The following is a 20,541-nucleotide window of genomic DNA, read 5'->3' as shown; positions in this document are numbered from 1 at the left end:
ACTATGTAAGAAAGATTCTCTGAACAGCTGAAAGTCTCATTAAATTTCATTCAGTGGTATAAGAGGAGTTGCGGATAAGAGATGGGTACCCCAAAGCGTTACCATTGGTTACGGACGGACATACAAGACAAGCATTCTGAGACTATTGCATAAGCAATACTAGTCCCCTGTCATACCTGGCAAGTTAATCTGGTTCCCCTAAAAAATTAAAGAGGCCTTAATTGTGTCAAAAATCATTGACGTGGAACAAAATGCAAACTTGATCTAGAGCTTTAAATCTATCCTTGCAAATGTTGAAAATAAATAATCTGTTCTCCATTGGGAAGGGAAAAAAAATCTTACTTTAACGGATGGTAACCCCCCCCCCCCTTCTTAAAGTAGAGTTTTCGAAATTTCGACTTTGGACAGACTTCCTAAATTTATTTACTTTGATTTTTGTTTTGTTTTGTATTTGCTTTTGTTTTTGTTTTTGCTTGCTTGTCAACTTTTCTAAGGGAAGAAAACAAATAAACTGTCTCTGGTCATCTTGGAAATAAAAATTCTATCCTGGAACGGTATGAAAATAAAATTATCTAAAATTTAATTCTGTTTGCATTATATTATATAGAGTTATAGAGTTATATTATAGAGTTTGCTATATTTGGTTTTTCATTGAGGCAGGTATGAAGTCAATTTTCCCGCTAAATCGTTGTTACTGGGTCGTTTTGCGTAAACATAATTTCGGAACTCATCGAGCTGCTTCCTCGAAGAAACAGCAAAAACCAAAAAAAGATTAAAGGACTAAGGAGGTCTGTCATTCAGATATGAAAGATCGATTAGAATACGATGTCAGTGAAACAAGTAAGGTACGGACAATGTAATGATCATAATTTGACCCAGAAGGCATATAATATTTAAAGAAAAGCGCATCAAAATAGTATATAGGCTGAGTAACTTCGTTCGAATTATCTCAGCAGTGTATACATGTTGACGTAATCACAGGTAATGCATAAAACATAAATGATAAGATTAAGTTAAAGTATTCAAATAGATGAATCATAGAAAATTCTTCACTAAATGACATCAAAATATATTGCTCTGTGTCACAGAATGAGTAAAGCTAATGTTTATCGTGATTGTAGGATTAAAATATTTTATCACAGGTTTAAAATCACACTTCAAAACACAGCCACAAGTGCCTGGGACTTAATATTTTATGAATATGTGTGAAAGCTTTTATTTGTAAGAATATAGGTTACCATGCATATTCATATATATCAATACCCAGCACCTGTGTTCAAAAATTTGCTTTAAAATTATGCACAAAATTTTATTATATGACTAAAACCAAAAAAAATAGTATCCTGTGGCCAGGTGGTGGTCAGACAAGTTCAATCACACATGCTAATCATGTGCGATTGAACCTGTGTTCAGCGGGCCCTGGTTCAAATCCTTGTCTGTTACATTAATGCTAAATCTTTCCTGTTGCATAATTTGGTGTCATTGACCACCCCTGGACTTTGGGTGGAAGTCGAGGTGCCAAGGGCAAACAATCTTGGTTGTGTCTTTGGGGGCAAATTAAGACTTTTAAGGAGGGAGGAATTAATTGGCAGTTAGACAGGTTCACATGTGAGTTAAGGTTTGATAATTGCATTTCTATGCAATTGAGATTTCAAAAAATGCAAAAGAGGCATATCTATTGCACAGAGAAATTAAGTTTTCATTTTCCAATAAATATACTCAGTATTTTTTCTACATCATTGTTCTTTACTACTTGTTGTAATAAAACACTTCAACAATTCAACTTTGATGCAAGGGCTTATCCTATTTACTTTTACACAAATGATGGATAATATGTTAGAAGAATATTTTTAAGATGCATAAAATTGCTTCAAAATCCTGTGCACTTCCTCATTTGATCAGAATTTATACCAGACTGTGATTTTTAACCCATTTAAACTCAAACCTTTACAAATACTTAATTCCCAGTGTATCACAATGTATCATGATACACTTTAGCCCTATTTTCACACCTCTAGACAATTGCAATTGCCAATGTAGATATTGTATACTTTTCATTTAATATTGGCACAGGTTTTCAGTTATGCAGTGCTATTTTTTTCTTAAGTATGTAATAGTCAATAGACAGTTTTTGTTGTGTTTTATGTCATAATTTGCATTCACTATTTTTAATGTAAATATCATACATTACTTCGAAAAAAAGTAAAAGATGTGAAGCACAATTTCATATGTGCAGATTAGATTTTGTATAAGGCTGTCTTGTTGACAGTTATTAGTCCAAAATCTCATATCAATATTTCAAAAATAGGTTATTCATAAATGTATAAAAGAGTTGGAATATGTGTGTAGGAGTTGTGCCTCTTGATATCAATTATAGTTTGTAAATTGTTCAGATTATTGCATAAGGATCATTTCATATAATGGTTGTTATTTTATCAAAAGGAGTTTTAATAGGGTACTCATATTCTAGCCATGGTGAGTAAAATCTATAACTCCAGATAATAACATTGTTAACCACCCAACTCAACTTCAAAATTAATTTTTGATGTTGCATTTTTTTTACTCAAAATATGTCATTAGCTTCTGATGAATGAGATCTTAGCTAGTTGAGAAGTATTAATTTCACCAGAAAATTTAAAAGTGACTACAATCAAAAAGAAATCAAGTTAATCAACAGAGTTGTAGCATAAGAAAAAGCTTAAATTCTATGGATTCAAAAAGAACAGTTCAGTGGATTTCGCATGTCAAATGTTCATTGTAATACCAGTAAAAATACAGTCTTAAGACATGACGTCTCATAGTCTTTACAATATGGTAACTAGCTGTTTTCCACTAGAAAAGGGATTTTGAAAAGATTCATTAATTAAGGTGTTAAGATTAGATATATACATATCCAGTATGTATACTTTTTTGGGGGTACCAGGTATTTCACGTTGGGAACTAAATATATTTTAAAGGTTAAAACTCTTATTTGGTCATCATTGAATCAACAGTCCAGTGTTACGACTGAAATACCAGCTGTGTACAAACCGTGAATTTTAAATTAAGGTCTTCACCATTTTTAATTATGGTAACCAGATCTTCCTCCATTCTGACATGAATACTTCTTTAGACATTTAACTTCAAAATCATCTGCCCCACCTGGCAGACTATAGTTTGTTCATAACAATTAGCTTAATATTGCACCAACATGCATAAAAAGTTATTGTTAAAAAAATAGCAACATCAATATTGCCATTTTGGATCAATGTTGGTATTGAAAGGAAAAACTCAAAAAGTGTATCGAAGATTGTGTTTGTTTTGATTGTCGATCAATGGTTAAATGATCGTTTTCTATGAGGATTCCTAATTTGTGTTCTGTGACTCGGATCATGTTTGTGTTGTTTAAACAATTCATCTGATAGTTTTGAAGTAAAGGCTAGCAATTCAAGATTATGGTCATCGTATGATGTGACACAGGATATACACATATGGATTAAGCTTACAGAAAAAAAAAGTACCGCTGATCTAAGAAGCAGTGGATGTTATCTTTAAAAAATAATACTGAATATGAAAGATATCCAACCAATATTTTGAAGTGTTTGCAAACAATGGATTGGACGTAAATAATGTTGCCAAGAAAAGCCAGGTAATTTATGCAATTAAGTTAAATAATTACAATGATGTAGTTGGAAGGAATAATTAATTTAATAAGGTAGTCAGGTGCAAGGTTGAATGACTGGAATTAAAATCAGCTTGGCCCGACTAGAAGAAGGTTATGAGTAAATGGATTGGTGATATCCTATTTGTAAATGATCAGTTTTTATTCGCCATTTATGTATAATGAATTAACGGTTGATTGATTGGTTTTTGGAGCTTATTGTCATTTTTTAATGGTGTATGAAAGCTGTCAGACAAGTGAACAGAAAGTATGAAACATTTAAGAATTAATTTCTATTAGAAATGCCAAACTACTGGTAAATTGAGAGGTTTTTATAGGATAAAAGAAATAAATGTATAGTTTTAGGATGGGAGTACATTCCTGGCAAGTTATATTGTCTCTTGTCAAGTTCCTATATGAATCTCTTAAAATGCACTATGCTTTGCAAGAAAAGTATTTTTATATACTGTATGTTACATGTAAAGTACAGCACCATTAAAAGTTGGGGTATGTCAGATTCCCTATTCCTGTCTCAGTATTCTGTAAACCAACTATTATTTGCATGCAGGAAATTTTCAGAAGTTTTGCAAACCTTCTTTTTACTTGTGAATATTTATCACTGCAAACGAAATCAGTTGTGCATTTATGTGAAATGTTTTCTCAGTCACAACATTTATCATAGCGGATGAATTTCAAACTTATGAATCGCAAATAAAATAATATTTGCCAGGCCCATAAATTATCATATTGTACAGGCCAAATATAGATCCTGTCAAATTCATTAAAATTGTTTGAATCCATATCTATATCACAAGGTAGAAAAGCTTTGTACTTTAATTTACTGGTGACATATCAAATTTGCCACAAGGTCATATCATAGAGGTCAAGGTAATTGGAGCAATTTAGGTTAAACTTTTGTCTGGCCCATAACTCTGAAGTTTCAATGTACAATATAACATAATTTTACATATGTAGTTCTTCTTACTTAATAACAGCCAAACACACTATTTTATCCTGAAATTAAAGTGTTCACTTACACAATGTATTACCTGAAGTAACTACCAGTATACTTATATGTATGTAAAACCAAGATTAAGTCATGTAACCACAATTAAGTCTGATATAGATGTTTTTTGTACATTTCTTGGATTGCTCCACATGAATTTTCTCCCCCCCCCCCCCCTCTCTCTCTCTCTCTCTGGACTATTTGGATTTCATTGCTACATGTATATACCAGAGACAGAAATTGCTGGAAATGCATAAGGCAATAAATATGATTGTCTTTTTCCTTGATGATGTGTTCAAATGAAAAATGAAGATTTTGATTAACAGTTCCCACTTGAACATCCCCATGCAAATTTAGAAAAATAATGGGTGTTAATAGAGTTCAATGCATGTTTGTCTTTAATTATCGAAAGCAAATACAATGAAAAGATGTGATATTTCATGTTTAGAGAGTTCACGCTTGCTATACTGACAAGGTTTTTTGATTAATGTGCTTTGGTATGAAATGAAAAGAGAAAGGTAGATATCCCAACAGATGATGTATCTTCTGTTGATACAATGAAAAGATCAAGCCTACAGACCATATAGGCATACAATGTATCTGTAAAATATCTTAAGCCTACAGACCATATAGGCATACAATGTATCTGTAAAATATCTTAAGCCTACAGACCATATAAGCATACAATGTATCTGTAAAATATATCTCAAGCCTACAGGCTATATTGGCATATAATGTTTCTGTGAAATATCTTAAGCCTACGGACTATATTGGCATACAATGTGTCTGTAAAATATCTTAAGCCTACAGACCATATTGGCATACAATGTATCTGTGAAATATCTTCAGCCTACAGACCATATAGGCATACAATGTATCTGTGAAATATCTTCAGCCTGAAGACCATAAATCTATAAGCCTTTGAGATACCTTTGTAGGATTTATCAACTCAATGAAGAATTCAATCAGCAAGCCTATTCTTTAGAAAAGTTAAACTGTGCTTTATTTTCATTAAACATGTCAATTTTATATGATCCTAGATAAGATGTAAAGAGACAACAGAAAACAATCCTACTTCTTCACCAAATGTCTAGCAAATATCTGTCATTTGTGTTTTTGAAAAAAATGAAAACAAAATTCATATAATTTTTTGCTAAAAATTAATTGCTATAAATTGAGTACACAATCTAGTGATTTTGCCAGACTGGAAAATTGATCTCTGCAGTTAAACACTACTTTGGAAATTTTTCAGAAATACATGTATTTCACTGTAGAAGAAACTATCTTAACACCCTTTATAATAAAAATATTCAGTCCTTAAGTACCTGTGGGTATAAAAAAGTTGATTTATCTCTTTACATGTATATATTCTAAATTTTAAAGTTTTCCCCTTTACAAGATTAAGATAATGCCTCCCAACACCATAAATACACAAGTTTACATACTTTTCTCAGATGGAAGGATTTAAATCTACACTCACAAAGACAATAATGATCTTAGATGACAGATTTTAAGTCGCAGTTCTTTTCATGTATAACAGATATGGGTCAAAAAAGCTCTTCTGTTTTATTATTGGCAATGCACTTCATTTTGCCCAACATTCCTGTAGAAATTGACATTGTTATCTTTTAAAATAATCAAATGTTGTATTTAAATTTTCCAGCTTTGAAAACGTCCTGATCGCTGGGGAAATATGGGAAACGTATTAGTTATGGCTCCAACGTTTTATTAATGAATAATATAAATATCTGAGTTGATCCGACTATACCAAAGCTGACTAAATATTACCTTCCAAATCAGGCCTTTAATATCTGATTATTAAAAAGTAAAGTACTGCACAATGGTTATTGGACTCACGCATGGCAGCCGTAATCTGATTTCCAGGGCAAAGACATTGTTTGAAAATTGAAATTGTTTCCTTTCAATTTCATTTAAAAAACTGTTCTTCCATCAGGTATCAAGGCAGTACATGTTAGAGAAGATATTTTATTTCACGTTAATTTGGTATGATTGGTTTGAATTTGTATAGTGTTTCTATGAGTGTTTAATATGTGAACATGAGAGCAGTTTTCTAAAGTGTTATGAAAGTGGAGTTTATTATTAGTGGATTTATGTGAAACATGCTAGTGGCAGCGGCTCCTACTGTTGAAGCAGATCCGTACGGGGGTAACCATAAACTCAGGTATATTGTCTAAAGAAAAATTTCTTTCTGTGTTGGAATATACAGATGTTTGTATGTGATAATATGGAAAGGATCTTTGAGGGCAACATAGCTTGTGGATTAATTCAATTTATCGATCCAATTAACATGATAATGAATATTTATCAGCGGTACAGTTACCTCCATAATAAGTTTTCTTCAACTCATGCTAGATTAATTTTTTTGCTTCATTGATTTTGAAAAAAAAATTGTATCTACATTGGCTTGACTTTAAGTATACAGGTGACGTATCATGTTAAACAGGAACAACCTCTTACCTTTGCCAAGAAAGTTGGATGGAGATTATAATTTATTTTCTGTGTAGTTTTTGCTAGTGATTTTATTTGTTATATATCTTTGTTCAATATTTTTCAGTGAAATTGCAGACAAAGCTATGCCTTCTTGGTAAAGAGAATAACTGATTAAGATAAATAATGGTTAAATTTTGAAGCAATTTTTGGTGAATTAAGTAATTCTGACCAATAAAAGTTGGGTTATTGGAAATGTGCACCCCCTAAATGTCCCTTAGTTTGTATTTAATACATAATATCAAGAAATTTGCCCTTTTGATATATCTGTTGATGTAAGTATATTTACCTGGTCTGAACAAGGTCGTAACATAAGTTGATTTTGCTCTGTAAACCACTTAACAGTGACAAAGTAAAAGTGTATGTTAAATATCAACATTGCGACATATTAGCCCCTAAGAGACAGAGCTTTCAGTTCAACTTTAGAAATAGGATTAAAATCTAAAGATTGAAAAAAATGCTTCAATTATAAAATACCTAAAAATGACATGATCATACTAAAGTTATTATTTTAAAGTCATATTCTTTTTTATCTGTATGTTCTGGTATACTATGTACTTTTTAAATGTCTTCAAATTAAAAGTAAATGCAATTTTTATGCTTCAATCCATACTTCTTCATCTGTAACTGTAATATGACCTGAATATATCTTAGCATCTTTCAGTATGTCAGCTAGCTGTCATCTGTTGTTAACAAGCAAACCTTAATGTCATGAAGAGTGAAGAGGTGTGATACTTTTCGTCATTGTCATAACACGGGAATTAAATATTTTAGGTGAAGTGACAAATTGTCATTATGTATATGGTAGATATACAGGTAAATTGCAGTCAATGATGTACCTATAATTTTTTTTTTCTTACAGATGGTCTAAAACAGCCCGCAGCCTCCCAGAAAGTACCCGTAGGCCACAGCTAGCTCGGGAGTGGACCTTCCATTCTGTGGAAGCTGAGGATTTTACCAATAATGTGGTCCCTTACAGACTCCCCAGAATAGACACACCCAGAGAGGCCTTCGGCAGATTTAATGCTGATCCAGATGATGTTTGGAGTCGTTATGGTTACCAAAATCAAATAAAGTATGAAAGAATTGGTGACATAATGGAATATTGATTTGAAATTTAAGTTTTCCAACATTAAAATTTTCTTAATTAGTATTTAAATCACTATATACTCTTCCTCCATTGAAATGAAATATATAGAGATAACGAACAGCATTCAAACTCAAAAGTCCATTAAAGCAATACAAATCAGGAGCAGAGTAAACACAGACCTCTAAAACATCAGAGGTGGGATCAGGTGCCACGGAGGAGTGAGCATCCCCTGCCGACCGGTCACACCGGCCGTGTGCTCCTTGTCATGATCGGGAAATAATGGAAAAATCCGTTGACAATTCAGTGTGTAAATAATGGTCTAACAATTTGTATGAAAACGTCAGCATTTGACTTAATGATAGATTGTATTTGCTGACAAGGTCATTGTAGCGACCATAGAACTTAAGAAATGATGACTTTAAACGAGACTGTTGATACTCTTGTTTCATTAACTTGTTCATCAATAACTCATCAATAACTAAAACCTTGTTTTAGAAATTGTTCATACATAGAGCATGCTCTTGCATATCGAATCAACTGAGAGATATAAACCCCGTAGGCAGGTGATTATGGTATACTGCTGCATAAGTAAGGGAAGTTTACGATTGAAAAGTTAAAGTCATCACATTTATCATAAAGCTTTCTTGTTAGATTACCGTTAACGTCTTTTCTAGTAAAATATCCAAATATGAAACAGATGTGTCAGACTGTGGTATCTTTTATTTCAAGCTCACTGGGATATATCATGTCGACATATGAATCGAAATAACTATTGTACAGTTAATTGATAATACATCGTCGATATATCTAAATGTCGAGTTGAAGGCCACAGCAAGTGTTTTCTTCTTCTCATTATAAGATTTAAGACTTAGTCTACTTAATATGAGTAAAATTTAAACATTTGCAAATTGCTCAGAAAACTTAAGCCATGCATCATATATACACATCGCTGTAAATCGTCGTAATTAACAATGAGTTCAATGTCACACTTAGCGTAATTATGTGATATCAATTAAATACCTAAACAGAATAATTAATAAATGCATGTACTAGTGTGTAATTATATTATTTATTAAAAATGTCCGCATCAAATTTCATATGATTTAATGTTTTTCTTGTAACACCTGGAAATCCAATTTTATTTTTTGTTCACAAAACACAGTCAACGAAAATTACTTCCGTGTTTACAATACCGCGACTTTGACGTCGTTTTCTGCGCATTGTGACGTCAAAAGATAAGGGCCCTTTTCTCATGACGGCAGTCATATATGTTTAAAACACCCTGTACATTAGGTTAGATGTACTCAGTGTTGATGTTTATTGTTTAGCTTACCTGGGCCTCAGACTTGAGTGAACAAATCTGTTCATAAAATGTTCAATATCTGTCTTTTATGTGTTGCATGATGTTTTCCAAGTCTTATTAAAGTTAGTAGCATAATACTTGGTTTCATTTACCAGGTTACTTTGTTGTATACTTACCTAAAATATGGCATTTTTAATTCATCTTTGACCATTTGATTGGTTTTCTTTTAGATCACAGAGACAATATATGCTCAGTTAGTACTTTTATAAGCTGATAATTAGATCCTGTACCACTTACAAAAATATCATAGGTATAAAGATATGAAAACCTTGTGAAATAATATCTCTGCTAATGAGTTCAAGGCATTTGATTTACTATTTTAAGAAGATACAAAAAAGAGTGTATTATTAATTAAGGGTTTTCATTTCCTGAAAAGAAAGCAAACTAGACATGTAAAGTGCAAAACACAAAAGGAAATGAAGGCATATTTCTTTGTAGTTATTCTTTTATCAATACAAGTTGGGTGAGAAATGGCATTAGGAACAGTATTGTGAGCTTGTCTTATGTCTTTTTTTTTTTTTAGAATCCCTGGGGAGCTGGGTCCAGTGGTGCGGATGCTGAATCCTCCCCAGACATACGCTCAAGCCGAGAGGCAGATGAACCTTGTGGTGCCTAAATTCAAGAACGCTGCTATCACCCCCACCATGCGCCCCATTCATTGGACCCCTCCACAGAAAGATATTGATGATGTACAGGTGTACAAAAGGTGGGTGGACAGCAAAATCATTCACTTTTGTTTTCATATTGAATCAGGTGGTTCTCAGTTCCCAGTATGAAAGTTTTGAGTATACAGCAAAACACTCTTATAACGAACTGCCAGGGACGGACAATTTTGCTTTGTTATAAATGTAATTTGTATCCATCAAGTTTACACTATATTTTAAGCCACAGGGAATGAAAATCACTTCACTGTAATCGTCAATTCATTATAAGCGTGTTCGACATAAGCGTTTTTTACTGTAGTTCTGTTCAAATATTTTCAGCATTTAGTTTCAGAAAAACTGTGCAATGTTTGTTGTTGAAGCACTATGTTAAACACTACGCTTGTTCTCTCTTTCCACCTCTACCTCCTTCCCCCTAAAAATATTTTAGAAAACTTGTAAAAAAGGCAGCCTTATGAATAGCAATATATTAAGTTGAAACAGATAATCCATTTGGATTCATGTACTTGGTATATCAGTTAGGTAAGTGAAGTTGAATGAAAGCTTAGGAGATCTAACCTAAAATTTTGAAACTAGCACCAAAGTCTTTCTTTAATGTTTCTTGTGTTTAATAACTATTTTAGATATGGATTTAGAGAATTTGAAAGTATTCCAAGTCTGTGAGGGAACTCAGAGTTATCCCTCATGAAATACATTTCAAATACTTGAATAATGGCTTATCTTTAGATTGATTCTTTTACAGAAAATTGCTGAGGTACAAGTATTGAGAGCTTCTGTCTCTATTTCCAGGACTCCCTCTCTCTTGATTTATTTATTTACACAATTCTTTTAAGTATGACAATCCTAAATTAAAAACTGTATACATGTATAATTATTATTCAAAATATTCTGCAAATTATTATTAATCTATCTTTAGCAACCGTATTATTGTAAATCATTTTGTAACACCTAAAGCTGTTATAATATCTGGGTTTTTTTTTTTATCTATTTCACCATATTATCTAATAGTACAAATAGATTATGTATTCAAGCACTATGGTATCTGGTGTACCAGTATTTACATGTATAACAGCTGTATAATCTATAATTCCTTGTTTATTTTGGGGAAAGAATTAAAATTATATGTTTCCCCCTTTCTAAATATATACCTTTTTTCCTCTTCTGGTTATGTCCCAAAGCAATGTGTGCTCAATATGGTTCAGTTGAATGTGTCTTTTTCTGAACGTTTGCTCAATATGGTTCAGTTGAATGTGTCTTTTTCTCAACATTTGCATTACTGTTTGTAGTATATGAGACTTTTTTCATCAATTTTGATTTAATTTTAGACCAGCCATTTCAAAAATTAAGTGTTGCTTAAATATGTAAGAATATGAAAGAAATAATGTCTGCAACAGGATTCGAACCAAGGTGTATGATACTCCTAGCTGTTATTGTGTAAGCAATGGTACTTTAAGGATCTGAGCTAATCCTTCATTTATAAACTGAGCAGAAGAGCTAACATGATGCAAGGAAAGGCACTCAGTATGAGGGTTGGAATTTTTTTTTCTTTGGTTATTTTCACCACCAGGGTTCACCTGCTCTAGGCCCAAACTTTGCTGAGGTAATCTTTGTTTAAAAATGTTCAAATTTAGGTATATGTACCAAACTTTTTCGGTAGGCCTACTCTAAAGGTTATCTTGACCAAATTATCACTGATGAAAATGAGTCCTAATTTATCAAAAACTTGTGTCCTGCTATATTTAGAAGACAATTGATTCCATCAAAATAAACCTTCAAAGGATAGATACAGTTATATACACAAGTTTTCTCTAGGCCATAGCTTATTGTTCCCCAGAAGATACTAAATGTTAGCTTATCTCATCATTTAGATTGGTCATGCCTGTCTGATATGTATGATATACAGACTCTTTCTTATGTTAGAGACAGGCATAACTAGTCTACTCATCAGTTTGAGCTAGTGTACCTTAATTTTTCTGGTCCCAGACTATTCATATTTTCAACTTTAGCCCTAGATAAACTTGCATATCAGATCGCTATATTGGGAACATAACTACCTTGAGAGAACTCATCTAATAATTTTATATTTCCTTCTTTACACCACCATGATTTTTGACTGGCCAAGACAAGTAACATTTTCAAACTATGGTATCATTTGACTTGAAATTCCAAATGACAACTAAGTGTTTGCTTGGCTGAGGTAGTGCAACATCTAAATAAATCAAGATAATCTTGTTTAGTCATCAAGTACCGGTATTAATAATATGCATTTTTTTTAGTATTAAACTTGAGAATAAACTCCAAACCTAAACCTATTAATATTGATTGTAATGTATTAAATTGTTGAATACTTCATACTTTCAAACTTTTATGTTGCAGCATGATCTCTGCTGTCCGTAACAAGCATTTAGAAATGGAGGCAAATCGTCCCGAGCCTACTCCATCCCCCATCTCACGCTGTGACTCTCCCGCCAAATCTGTCAAAAGCATACACTGGATGTTGGGTAGCAATAAGCACCCAACATTTGACGTAAAGGTAAATTGTCTACATTTTTACAGATGTTTTCAAGCAGTCCCCAAGACCAAAACTGAGAAAAGACTTACTTGGTAATTAAAAATTTTGATTTTGAATTAAGTTTTTTTTTTCACATATGTGTTTCAAAAATTGCATGTTTGGACAGTATTTAAATACAAACACATGTTGAAAATTTTGTTTGATTTTCAAATTTATTTTTGAAGTTATCTTCATTTGAAATTTGGCCGTTCTCAGTTTATGGTCTTGAGGCCTGATTCAATGTGCATAGTTATTTTGATTGCAGTCTCAGACATTTCAGTAAGTATTGTGTAAAATGTATATATAAATGTTAATTTAAGCACAATTTTTAACTCAAACTCTTTCATCATTTGAATGGAGAACTTTGCAAATACACACTTACTGTTACTAGTATTATTGATAATATTTGTGCAAATTTACAAATTATACATGCTTATAAAATTATCTATAAATCAATTTTTAGCTCACTTGAGCTGAAAGCTCAAGTGATCTTTTCTGATCACCTTTTGTCCATCTGTCTGTCCATCTATCTGTCCATCTGTCTGTAAACTTTTCACATTTTCAGCTTCTTCTCAAGATCACTGGGCCAGTTTTAACCAAAGTTGGTACAAAGCATCTTTGGGTGAAGGGGAGTTTAAATTGATAAAATGAAGGAACAAGTCCCCTTACAAGAAGAGATAATCAAGAAAAGACAAAAATAGGGTGTGGTCATTAAAAAATCTTCTTCTCAAGAACCACTGGACCACAAAAGTTGAAACTTATGTGGAAGAATCCTGGGGTAGTGTAGAATCTAAATTGTTCAAATCATGACCCCCGGGGGTAGGGTGGGGCCACAGTAGGGAATCTAAGTATTACCTTGAATTATATAGAAAAAAAATCTTTAAAAATATTTTTGCGACACTTTATTTTCACGAGATAGCTATTTGGTATTTATTAACGAGACAAAATTTTCGCAAGCTATGGTTTTTATCGTTTATAATCCTTACTAATACAAATATAAGCGAGAATGAACTTTTTCGCGAGCAGACAGACTCTCGTAATTACACGAAAATAAAGTTGTCGCAAATAAAAAGTGATTTACAGTTTATCATTGCTCCACTTCCTGATTTCAATGAACAGTGTTGGTACAGTTTCTAAAAATAGAATATGAAAATTCTTCTTTTAAAATGTAGCATCTTCTACAATTTTTCTCTGACCAGAATGAAATCTTGCTACGTAGAGTACAATAAACTTCATCAAGGTAAAATTAGTTTTATCGTGATAAACCACATAGTAATTGCCTTACATGTAACAATTGAGAAAAAAAATTCTAAAATAATTTAGCATGGTTTTTATTGTTTTATGTCTGTTGAAAGTTTTGTCACTTTTGGAGAAAAATGTAGATGTAGATTGGAAGAAACAAATAAGAAAAATTCACTTATAAGTGTAACTTTTCTTCTTTATTCAGACCATAAGAGCTCATCAAAGAATCCTGGTTGATTACTGTATACATTTAGTCATATAGAAATTAGGACCCTCTATACAATAAGAAAAATGTTTTTTTTGGACAATGCGGAAAAAATATCATATAAAGGCTTAAATATTAAGTTTTCTATTTCATTGCCAATGCCGGGTACCAGTCATTTACTCCGAGGAAAAATGTTCAAAGTCAATGTATCAGTGTTTTCCTTAAGAACCGGCTACCGACCAGATTGACCGCTTCAATTAATAAAAATGCCGCTTTGAAATGAAAAAATCAAAATTTAAATTGTTGTAAGGTCCACAGAGATTTGTCATAAAATTCAACCCAAAGCCTGTTACAATTGATCTCGAACCCTTTGAAATAAAGGGAAAACACTGATGTATTGGTGAACAGAAATCACTGTTACTATAATACTTAAATGGGAAAAGCACATGCAAATAAAGTGTTCCATGAATTGATCTTTGCCTGTAATGTTACAAGTGCTTGTATTGATTACAAATTTAGTAATACACAGTAGATTTCAATTTGTTTCAATTTAGATCTAAAGGCAGATCACTCTAATTGCATAGAAAACCATGGAATTAGAACTCTTTTATTGTGCATTAATGTACATGTATAAAGAGTTCTGAGGTCTAAAATAATATGATATAATTTTACATACATGTATATATATTTTAGGGTAGAGGACGGAACCAGGGGCCATACTCCAGGGAGTTCACAGTTCGATGCACCGCCCCAACCAACTGGATGAGGATGAAGTGGGGGAGGGCCAATACAGTATATCATTGATGATGTCACTTCCTGTTTTCATCACATCTGTACAGCTGCACTTACAAATTTTGGACCTTTGACCTAGTTTGCATAATATTAAACTTGATTTTGTAAACAAAAGTGCTTCTCTGAGGAACTTCAGGAATCTCTGATAATTTTCATGGTCTTTCAATTGTTGTATATCTTGTGTTGATTTTTGTAGATTTATAAAAATTTTGTCTAGACTAGGGTTGGATATCATTAAGGAAAAAATTGTGTACCACACAGGTATTTTTGAAACGATCTGTTCTTTTTTTCGAGACCTTCATCTGTCAATATATTTGATAAAATAATGTAAAAGAAAAGAAAAAATTTGGAGTCGGTACATACCGGTAATATATATATCCAGTCTACCTCATTTCATTAACAAGTGTAACTTAACAAGTGACATTTCACGTTAAGTTCAATCTCATGGTTGTTAAAACAATTTTATTTTCTTGAATAAACTTGAATGCATTAAATATGCAAAGGAGAAAATTTAATACCAATATTGGTACTGGTATGAAATGAAACTGTATTTGACTGGTGATACGTTTTGAAGCAACTATTCAGTACAGTACGGATACTGAGTACCGGTGTGTCCAACTCTAGTCTGGATTAATTATGTATTCTAATATAGAAGGTTCTAGTGATATTCTAAAAAATGAATTCCTTTCTATTTTCTAGCAATCTGCCCATATATTTTTACCAACCACTAGCAAAAATAGATATGCCATGATAGTTTAAAGTTTGATTTAATTTGGATACTTTTAAGTTTTAGATTTAATTAATATATTTGAATACACAATCCAATGAAATTGTTTATACTCCCAGACTTTGAAACTCTGCCCATTTGAAAATGAAGAGACTGTTAAGTCAAAGACAATCACGATTTTAAGGCTGTACATAACGAATGACCATGTCTGTTGATGTAGCATCAGCTGATATCGGTATAGTATAGTGTAGCTAGATGATATGATATCAGTAACATACATGTTATCAGTAACATACGTGTTATCAGTAAGTATGACATAGATCATACATACTATTGTACATGTGTATAACATATCACATGTACCTTTATTTTGCTATGTTAAACACTGTTAAAACTGTGATATTGTATTATATAATTATTTAATTTATTTTTCAAAAAACTAATTGTTTTGTTACTTGAAAATGTGAAAAATATGCCATTAAAATGGTTTGAGATGAGATTTTTAGTTGTTGAAGTAAATTTTGTTCTCAGTGCCTGTAGCAAGGTGTCTTGACAGATTGGTTGGTCTGTGTTGCAAATGTGTTTGAGTGTGTGGATGGTCAGCAGTTAATTGCAACTATAGTTTTTTTTTTTTCTGTTGCTATATTAGACCGAGGTTTAACTGAAATCAATCTGTTTTATAGTACAGCAGACTTTATATTAATTTTAAGATTATTATGGTTTGTATGTAAGTCAGTAGTTTGTTTTTATTGATTATTTTAAACACTGGAGAATTATATTCTACATGTATACGTCATAGTTATGATTGTTAAAGATATTTCAAAATGTATATCTTAATTATTGAAGAAAATATTAATTAGTGTAGATTAGCTTATTATGAATGCTGAAATTAGTGTTAGTTTAGATATAAAGATGTACAAGTATATAATGTACTGTACAAGAGCTTTTCCTATCTGTGATTTATTTATTGTGTGCAGGAAGTTCATAGTATCTATTTATTAAATTTCATGTTTTTTCTTTTGATAATGGAGGCACTGACTTAGTACATATGTACTGCATTGCAGAAGGCTATAGAAATTACGAGGTCTTTTCTTTAACCATATTTCAACTGAAGTGGAATAGCTTCTATAGTGCTGGGCATAATTTTCGTTTGATATTCACTTTTTTTTGCCGTTTGTTTGATTTTATGTCATGTTAGAGATAATATGGCAGAAAATTTAGTAAATGTAATATAAAGGATTTGTCTTCCCTTGTCTGAAATTCAAATAAGGAAAAATATGGATTTTGGTGACTATCTGAGAAATGTTTTCATGTATAAACCATGCAGTCACCTGTATTGTAATCCTGGCAACCAAGATTTTTTCCCCCTAACATATCAAATTATCTGTTTTTGTATTTAGTGGTACATGTTTTATGATTGGATTTTTCTCTCAGTATTAGATTTCAGTATGATAGATAAACATATTTTCTACCTATTCAATCAATATGTAATTTACCATTATTTGAGATTCTGAAGGTCAGCAGCCCTCTAATGTTGGGTGACAGTAGACAGATAGAGTTTCAGACATGGAGGGTTATATTTTTTTTCCTTTGTTCTCATTACTGAATATATAGCTGACGGTATATTAATTTCTGTCATCAATATTATTAATATATGTTCAAACACTATCTGTTTTCTGTTATCTTTACTTTTAACTGACAATATAGATATTGATATTCTTCTGGAAAATATGAGAAAAGCAACTTCCTATTGATATGAGAAAGAATAATTTTTTGTCTCTTGCTCTTTATTAAAATGATGCATTTCCCAGCAAAACCTTGGCTGAATATGATGTTGTTTCTAAATACTCAAGTAACACAGAAAATTGAATTTTTTTCCAAAACTATTCTTTTCTTTGCTGTCTTTTTGGAGGTTGTTTCTATTTTTAATTTTCAATTTTGATTCACTAAACATGTTGGCATACAAACATGTAACATAATATGAGAAGTACAGTGTGTTAAGTACTTAAATGGCGAAAATTTTTTTTTTTTTTTTACTGTTTAAGTCTGCACAAAATTTTTCTCCATTTTAAATTTGCCCAGACACAGTTCTGTTAAAGAGATAATGCTGTTTTCTTTGAATTCGCCCACTTTTAAATTCACTCACTTGCCACAAGAAATAAAATGGGGGAAATTTCCCTGTATACAGTATATTTGGACATGTACAACTATGATTTTGAAAATGCATGTAATATATTGAAAATATTGAAAGTATATTTCTTTTTTTGATAGACATATTGTTGGAATTGTTGACATATAGGGTATGTAATTTTGTCATATGACAGCCAGTGTTGTAATAACTTATAATAGGTTTCATTTGTTTTTAATTCTCTCTCCACATCTTATGGTGTGAATTACATGTAAAACACAACTCAGTTTACAATTTTCATTTGATGTGTAATATGGAATACATCATGCCTGAGATTGGTTAATAAAAAATGAATGTGATGAAAATAATCGTGTCTCTTTATTTTCTGTATTATCACTCTGATTCGTTGAATCATGCATTTTGTTGATTGCATTCTCTTTCATCCAGTTCATGAAGTTTTGGATTTAACAGCTAAATTATTGTCCCCTGCTTTTGTGAAAGAGAGGGAACATTAAATCTCATTCATCTGTCAGTCTGTCTGTCAGTCAGTCTGTCACAAATACTTTAACCTTGGTCATAACTTTTAAATGAGAAAAGCTAGGTCTATCATATTTCACATGTACATTACCTATGACAAGACCTTTCCAAATATACTATGCTTTTTTATGCCCGCCTTCGAAGAAGGGAGGGCATATTGCTTTGCTGCTGTCGGTCAATCTGTCTGTCTGTCGGTCCACCAACAGTTTCCCTTCATTTTCTTTGCAGAGGTCGCACATGCTGAAATGAAATTTTGTATACAGATTTATCATAAAAATATCTAGGTCAAGTTCTGTTTTGGGTACGATTGAGCAATTTTTGACAGAGTTATGTCCCTTGGACTTAGAAATATTCCAATTATTTGGGGGGGGGGGGGGGATAAGTGTTTCACAAACATTTCTTGCTGACCTTGTGACCTTAAAGTTTAACCTCATTTTCAAAAATTTTGAAATGACTTTAACATTGCATGGTCATAACTTTTGAATGAGAAGAAATAGGGGTTTTATATTTCACATGTAAGTTGCCTGTGACAATACTTTTCCAAATATACTCTGATTTTTAACCATGTGACGTTGACCTCATTTTCAAAAAAAATTAACATTGATTACCGGTATAACTTTCGAATTAGAGAAGGTAGGAGATTCATATTTGATAAGTACATTACCTGTGACTAGGCATAGAATAAACATGCTATGATTTTTTTACCCTGTGACCTTGAAGTTTGACCTAATTTTCAAAAATTTCAAAATAACTTTTACCTTGTTCACCATAAGCAGGTGATGTTGGAATATTGCTACATAAATAAGGAAAGTTTACGATAGAAAAGCTGAAGTCATCCCGTTTGTCAGTTTAGTTATTAGAAGGCCATTATCATCTATAGTCAGTAAACATCCAAATATGAAACAGATGTGGCAGACTCTGTAGCCCCTTTTATTTCGAGTCAATGCAAAGGCGTTTAGATCACTTTAGTCCGACGACAAAATTGGGGGTATATTTTTTTTATACCCCCAATTTTGTCAGTCGGATTAAATCAATCTAAAGGCCTGTGGTTCACTGGGATACATTGAGTCGACATATGAATGAAAGTAACTATTGTAACATTGATAACACGTCATTGATATATCTTAATGTTGAGTTGAAGGCTACAGCAATCTTGAGTTTTCTTCTTCTGATAAGATGAAGAAGTTTTTGAATAAAGTCTACTTCACAAGAATATATAAAACAGGTCAGTTAATAAAAGAGAGGCCATTGTAATATGGATATTGTGCTGGTTATTCTCTCTACTGCACTGGCACATACAAGCAAGTTTCTAAGTCGTAGCTGATTACCAGACTAAATACCGTTTTTTTCTGCGTATCATGATAACTTTGAAAATATGCCAAAACACTGTTATTTTTTGAGTGGTCCTATTTTTGCGATTGTCCCAATGGTTTAAGGAACAAGTTTATTTGAGTTTAAATTTTTCTAAAAATGCTGGCAAAGAAAACAAATATGACGTGTTATACGGTATTTTGTAGATCCACACGAGCACCTGTGACGGTACATTTTGCCGTTATGTACATATTGTCGCCAGATATTTTTTTCAGCCACAATCAGATCCTCGATGCTCCTTTTTTAACGATATGTCGCCTCGTAAGCGACATATCGTTAAAAAAGGAGCATCGAGGATCTGATTTTAATCAGATTGTTTCAGCCATAGCGCAAAAATGCATAATGCCCAAATATAGAGATTCTGACTCCTGCGATGGGCCCCAGGGGAGGATTTCATAACACATTTTGATGGATCGTAAGAGAATGATTTATTCTATCAGTTGTTAAAATCACAAATCTGTCTTTATTCTGTCTAATTTTATAGATACTCAGATATGCAACAGGCATATGGGTTTCATGGAAGCATTTTCCCGGATTTCTATACCCTTCAAAGTTTGCCCGGTATGTCTTTTGCGCATACCTTTTCTTTGTCTGACCCCTGCGCCACGACCTTTAGTGTATGATCGATCCCGATCTTCAATCTGTAGTACATTAAACATCGATACAGTGATTCATATTTCTTCATAATTTTTTCCAGGACCCCCCCCCCCCCCTTTGTG

General features: G+C 32.3%; 1 protein-coding gene across 3 annotated transcripts; it reads left to right on the top strand.

Moving 5' to 3' along the window:
• The first annotated feature begins 737 nt into the window (after positions 1–737).
• LOC133192631 (uncharacterized) lies at positions 738–18,282 on the top strand. 3 transcript variants are annotated; one of them, XM_061328627.1, is made up of 5 exons: positions 738–845; positions 8,017–8,229; positions 10,131–10,313; positions 12,646–12,802; positions 14,961–18,282. In XM_061328627.1, the coding sequence occupies exons 1-5, from the start codon at positions 826–828 to the stop codon at positions 15,069–15,071; spliced, it is 684 nt and encodes a 227-aa protein (XP_061184611.1). In that variant the 5' UTR covers positions 738–825; the 3' UTR covers positions 15,072–18,282. The 3 variants fall into 3 exon arrangements, with proteins under 3 accessions (XP_061184611.1, XP_061184612.1, XP_061184610.1); XM_061328628.1 differs by lacking the exon at positions 738–845 and adding an exon at positions 3,557–3,628; XM_061328626.1 differs by lacking the exon at positions 738–845 and adding an exon at positions 6,719–6,828.
• Positions 18,283–20,541: the final 2,259 nt, after the last annotated feature.

This window comes from Saccostrea echinata, unplaced genomic scaffold (genome assembly GCF_033153115.1).
Source record: "Saccostrea echinata isolate AGI-Se365-2 ecotype Australia unplaced genomic scaffold, CSIRO_AGI_Sech_v1 ptg000025l, whole genome shotgun sequence".
NCBI lineage: Eukaryota > Metazoa > Mollusca > Bivalvia > Ostreida > Ostreidae > Saccostrea > Saccostrea echinata.
This window is presented reverse-complemented; position numbering and strand designations above follow the sequence as displayed.